At 39.7% G+C, this 6,292-nt stretch overlaps 1 protein-coding gene across 1 annotated transcript; it reads left to right on the plus strand.

The window, feature by feature from the left end:
* The first annotated feature begins 550 nt into the window (after positions 1 to 550).
* LOC147620720 (cytochrome b561 and DOMON domain-containing protein At2g04850-like) lies at positions 551 to 1,715 on the plus strand. Its single transcript, XM_086825457.1, has one exon. The coding sequence runs from the start codon at positions 926 to 928 to the stop codon at positions 1,514 to 1,516; it is 591 nt and encodes a 196-aa protein (XP_086681583.1). The 5' UTR covers positions 551 to 925; the 3' UTR covers positions 1,517 to 1,715.
* Positions 1,716 to 6,292: the final 4,577 nt, after the last annotated feature.

Raw genomic sequence — 6,292 nt, forward strand, 5'->3', positions numbered from 1 at the left:
TATGCTTGAAAAAAACGGACCTTATAGGATGGTTCTCGTGCTCGAAAAAAAAAACTGACCTTATAGGATTTTGATGAAGGAAAATTGGATACACGTCAACCTTGTCCCTTTTTTCATTGGCTAAGAAGAAAGTTTTTCAGGACGAGAGAGGAGTGGATGGCTCTATATGTGTTGAGATGGTGAGCTGCAAAGGTGTGGTAGTACTGATGGATGTGCAAAGGTGTGGTAGTACTGATGGATGGGGGGAACCTTGGCCAATGCCTCTATATGTGCTCAGATGGTTAGCTTCAAAGGTGTGGGAGTGGTGTTGGGGGGGGGGGGGGGGGGGGACTTGGCCAATGCCTCTATATGTGCATAGAGGGGTAGCTTCAAAGGTGTGGTAGTGGGAGGAATCTTGGCCAATGGGGGAAGGGCTATATGGGAAACTCTTTATTTATCCCCAAAATGGATGAAAATAGGAGGGGGGGGGGGCTTAAGGGCATGCCTCCAAGAATGTTTTAGGAGGTTGTGAAGGTCCAATGTTGCGTCTTTCTCAAATGAAGGTCCAATGTTTTAGTAGGTTGTGAAGGTGCGTCTTTCTCAAATGCCAGGAGTGTTTCTCGCACTTACCTTTCCTTTCTCGGAATAGAACCTTGGCTTGGTTTGTGCTGTTGCAATAACCATAAAGCCACTTTTGGCTCTTGCACTCCTTCCCATCCCACATGCTTCTTCCCTTCTCTTTGCAAGCTTTAGCACAGGCTACCTGCTCTTCCAAACTATGCATAACCTTAACTTTTCCTCCTCTTGAACCCCTCCGAGACCCTCCATAGCTCCTCTGTGCTAATCCTGCAATCTTTAGCACGGTCTTGTTATTGACTTTGATGAAAACAGAAACCTGTTCTTTAATGCTCATCACAAGCACAGAGTTGAACCCTTCATTTTGATTATGGGCATTGGCAGATTAGCTATATGGGTGGGTGTGCTAGGAACCCTACTCTCCTTGCAGGAGGTCCACATACAATGCTTGGGGTGCACAAGGGTGGTGGTGTATGGGAGTGCCAGGAGGGTGTTTGAAAGGTGTGTGGATCTACCATCACAAGGGGCCACCATAGCCTACACATACACAGGGGCAACAAGGAGACTGGATGTTGCATTTGGGGGGGTTGCAGTGTCTGCAGATGGGTGGGTGGGGTGGGGGATTAATCCCACAAGCTGGGGCATGGTGGGTTCTAGTGTGTTGGTAGCCTTCCAAGCTCACAATGGCAGCAATGTCTTGCCCTACAAGCTCACCCCAGCTGCTCAAGGAGGAGACCGCCTTGCCTGTAGCCCTGTCGACCTCTCCATAATTAGCCGAGAAGCCGAGATTAAGGGTGCCCTAATCACCATCTTCGCCTCTCTTCTGCTTCATCCCGGCCAAAGCACCTCCCTAAACATGATATGGAACCGTGGATCCTCCGTGGTTGACTTCTCCCCCCTTCCCCATAGCTTACTTCCGCAGGACCTCAGAGGCTTCACTTCCATTGATGTTGCAGCTTAATTAAAGGTAGCTTAACTCTCTCGTGGTTATTGCCTTGATTAGTGCCCATTGGCCACCATCATCATTGTTCACTTTTTGATTAATAATAATCCTTGTATTGGCCACCACCTGGCTAATCCATGTCAATGGCCTATTCAACATTAAGAACTGCCGCTTGCCAATAAATGATCAAGATTAACGATCACTTGTGTACGCGTGCCCTAGTCGGTACCCGGGTGATTTATAAAGTATGCTTGTATATGATAAAAGAGCCAAATGTTTGTTCAAAGAGAGGAAAAGTTTTTTTTTTTCCGAAATTTGGACACACACACACACACACACACACACACACAAAAACCCTCTTCCTTGTGTGTGTGTGTGAAAGAGAGAGAGAGAGAGAGAGAGAGAGAGATTCTCGTTTCCTTTTTCCCTTGTGTGTGTGTGAGTGTGTGTGAAAGAGAGAGAGAGAGAGAGAGAGAGATTCTCGTTTCCTTTTTCCCTTGTGTGTGTGTGAGTGTGTGTGAAAGAGAGAGAGAGAGAGAGAGAGAGAGAGAGAGATTCTCGTTTCCTTTTTCCCTTGTGTGTGTGTGAGTGAGAGAGAGAGAGAGAGATTCCCTCTTCCTATTCCTTTTTCCCTTGTGTGTGTGTGTGTGTGTGTGTGTGTGCGCGTGCGAGAGAGAGAGAGAGATTCCCTCTTCCTTTTTCCTTTGTGTGTGTGTGTGTGAGAGAGAGAGAGAGAGAGAGAGAGAGAGAGAGATTCCCTCTTCCTCTTCCTTTTTCCCTTGAGTGTGTGTGTGTGTGTGAGAGAGAGAGAGAGAGAGAGAGAGAGAGATTCCCTCTTCCTTTTTCCCTTGTGTGTGCACACGTGTGTGTGTGTGTGTGTGTGTGTGTGTGTGAGAGAGAGAGAGAGAGAGAGAGAGAGAGAGAAAGAGATTCCCTTTTTAATTTGGACACATGTGCGAGAGAGAAAAAGATTCCCTCTTCCTTTTTCCCTTGTGTGTGTGTGAGAGAGAGAGAAAGAGATTCCCTTTTTAATTTGGACACACGCACACACACACACACACAACCCTCTTTCCTTTTTGTGTGTGTGTGTGTGTGTGTGAGAGAGAGAGAGAGAGAGAGAGAGATTCCCTTCATAGAGAGAATAAAGGATCTTTAAAGAAGCTCCCTCTTAAGGAGGATTTTCTATCAATACTTGGTATACTTCAAATATTTTTAGTTAGTAAAAAAAGAAAAATTTACAAACACCTTCAAATATTTTTATGCATCATTGAGGGGTTTTGTGTTTTGATGTTTATCTAGTCTATTTCTATTCTTAGTTAGTACTTGTGAATTCAATCTTTGTGTAAACACCTAACCTTTGCAATATTACAATTTTTTAATGATCGTACTAGGGTGCCCTTGGATTATCTAGATGTCTTATTCAAACTCTACTCTCTCTCTCTCTCTCTCTCTCTCTCTCTCTCTCTACTCCCCCCTGAAAAAAGAAATCTCTTTACCACACTTTTTAAATTAGAAGAAGAGATTCTTCTCTTGTTAAAATATTTTAATGGCCTGTGTGGTGTAAATTTTTTAATTAGCTTTGTCTTTTACACAAAAAGATAATGCTACAAGTTGGTTTAGCTATTTTTAGCCTATGCAATGTTCTAATTTTTATCTAAGAAAACTTCTTTAAAATTCATTGTCCTTTGTTGGTTGAGATTTCATGTTAAAGTATTTTGTATGCATTAAAGTATTTTGTACTCATCATGGCCTTACCTAGGCTAGACCCTATCCTTTAACTTTATAATAAGTCTTCTATATGCTACTCTCTCTCTCTCTCTCTCTCTCTCTCTCTCTCTCTCTCCGTAAGTAAACTCTCTGCTATATTTTAAAACCTATGCTACTCTCTCTCTCTCTCTCTCTCTCTCTCTCTCTCTCTCTCTCTCTCTAAGTAAACTCTCTACTTTTTTTTCAATATGATACTCTGTGTGTGTGTGTGTGTGTGTGTGTGTGTGTGTGTGTGTGAAGAAGATGCAATTGAGTTTTGTATACTTATTTCTCACATGAGAGTCAACAATGACTTGGGCTATGTATTGTTGTTGTGGTTCTCTGGAGATGCACGCACGTAAACACACACAAAATAGTTAGCAATGACTATGTAGTGTTGTTGTGGTTCTTTGGACATCACACGCATGTATATAGCACGCACACACACACACACACACACACACAATTGCACGCACGTACGTACACAAACGCACACACACAAGAAAAATAATGAGTTTTTAAAACATTAGTCAAAAAGTGCAAAAGAAAAGATGAATACCTTGACTTTGATGAACATGACCAAATGAGTTAATAGGAGGCTTGTCTATCCACCGCCGCTAGACGTGTATTTTATCACTCTCACCTTCAATCAATACATAATGCTGATTTGGAGCATCAATTTGATGAAGTAAATTCTTGTGAAGGGCATTCTTATATTTGTCACATCCCAAGAGGTATCTGGATGTGGTGACAAAGAGTTTCAACATCTTATGTTATTTTTTTAAATGATTGTATCACAATGTACCCTGTGTCAAAAGACTTTTGATTCACCCTCAAAAGTAGTGTCAATGTCAATGATTTATAATAATAATCTACAATTGATGGAAGTAGAGATAGTCAATCCTTTAAGATTATCTTTTTGAGCCACAATCTTTATCCAAGGAAGATTTTAAAAAGCCAAAAACTTCAATGGCATGAAATTTAAAATCAAACCTCATTCTATTTTCATCTCAAAGCAACAGAATAGTTACAAAAGTAAAATATTAAGAAATTCAATGTAGTTAGCAGCATGGAACACAAAAAATTGACAAGTCAATCTCATTCTATTGTCATTATCAAGCAATAAAAATAATGATATAATTTAAAATATTAGACAATATAATTAAACTAGCATCTTCAAATGCTTTTCTATATCCTAATAGCATGATTTTAGAAAGAGGGCCAACTTGCTTGCTTTGAAGATCAATGATTCTCCTTGGAAGATTGAAATGGACAAATGAGAGAAGAGAGACATAATGTACATAAAGTACACAGTTGAGTTTTTTGGACTTGAGAAAAGATAAATAAATAATTAATGAAGCAAAATAAGGTGGACAACATTAAATTTACTATGAAGACCAAAAGGCAAGGATGCCAGTGAAGAGAAGAGAGACATAATGTACATAAAGTACATATTTGAGTTTTTAGGACTTGAGAACAAATAAATAAATCATTAAAGAAGCAAAATAAGGTAGATGACAAATAAATTTACTATGAAGACTAAAAGGATGAAAACAAGGATGCTAGTGAAGTTAAAATTTGAGATTTACTTTTTGTGTATTCATATTCAAGTCTTGAGAGGAGCACCAAAGAATTGATTCCTCAATGCTCAACAAGAGATGGTGACTAAAATATGATATTCAAGGATGCTAGTGAAGATAAAAATGATACATACTTTTGTGGATTCATATTCAAGTATTGAGAGGAGCATCAAGGACTAGATTTCTCAAACATCAATAAGATATGGTGACTACATACATATACATGTGTGTGTGTGTGTGTGCGTGTGTATAAACACTTTATGTATGTGCAAATACATATGTATGTATATATGTATGCATATGTATGTGTGTGTATACATATGTATGCATATGTACATGTGAATGTGTGTGCATACATATGCATACATGTGTGCGTGTGTGTGTGTGTGTGTGTATACATGCATAGACACACTAGGGGCCAATTTTTACAAAAAGCCATAACCTATACACACATCTTTCATGATGTAAGGATTGATGAATACCATGATAACTTCATACTTTCTAGTTGAATGTCATAATCACAAGTTGCATCACTAGATATGGTAGACTTCTATGATAAATGACACCAGGACCCTAGCCAAGGGTCCGATTATACGGAAAACAACATTCACAAAACCAAAAATACTATGGTTCGATGTATTACAATATAGAACCTTAGTGTACTTAGAGATTTGTGTTGTGTACACACTTCTTAATAATCACAAGGACATTGAACATATACCCAAAAATTTAATCACAAAAGAAAGGGACCAACATAGACACTCATATTCCTTACCAAGGAGTATAGTCATATTAAGTTAGACAAGTTGTCCTTCCCTTCTGGGCTTTAGACCCCTCACTGCTTTATAACCCAACTTGCTCAAAGCTTAGCACCACTATTTAGTTGCATTTTGCCTCCATGTCCCTTGCTTTCCGTCTAAGGATAACCCATGTCATGCTACCTTGCCAATCACTAAGTGATGTGGATCACCTTTATTGTTGCCACCTATTAACACTTGGTTCTACTTCCATACCCACAATAAGGATCTCCAGACCCCAACAAACTAAGGTCCACTCCTTACTTATACTTGATCAATCATTACACAATAAACCAAGAATAAAACACAAAACTTGTAGCCAACTTGACTAGACCCATCTTGGAGACATTCCTGATATCCCTTCCCTCAATTCCCTTCATCTATAATGTTCATTTACCCCACACCATAATTATGAAATATTTATTTACCCCACTGTCCTCATAGCATACATAGCCTACCTATCTAGATTTGCACCCCCCCAACCATCTATCTCAAACCCAATTCAACACCCATCCACAATCTTAGCTACTAAGAGCCTAAATGTTGTTATCATCTGACCTTTGTGTCCTCGTAGCCTACCTACCTAGCCTTGCACATCCCCCAGCCATCTATCTCAAACTTAATTCAACACCCATCCACAATCTTAGCTACTACTAAGAGCCTAGATGTTG

This window comes from Cibotium barometz, chromosome 31 (assembly GCF_041138505.1).
Source record: "Cibotium barometz isolate CiBa-2024 chromosome 31, ASM4113850v1, whole genome shotgun sequence".
NCBI classification, from domain to species: domain Eukaryota; kingdom Viridiplantae; phylum Streptophyta; class Polypodiopsida; order Cyatheales; family Cibotiaceae; genus Cibotium; species Cibotium barometz.

Bases quoted from the DNA above. Each gene is read 5' to 3' on its own strand.
- LOC147620720 (XM_086825457.1), top strand. From the start codon at position 926: ATGGGCATTGGCAGATTAGCTATATGGGTGGGTGTGCTAGGAACCCTA.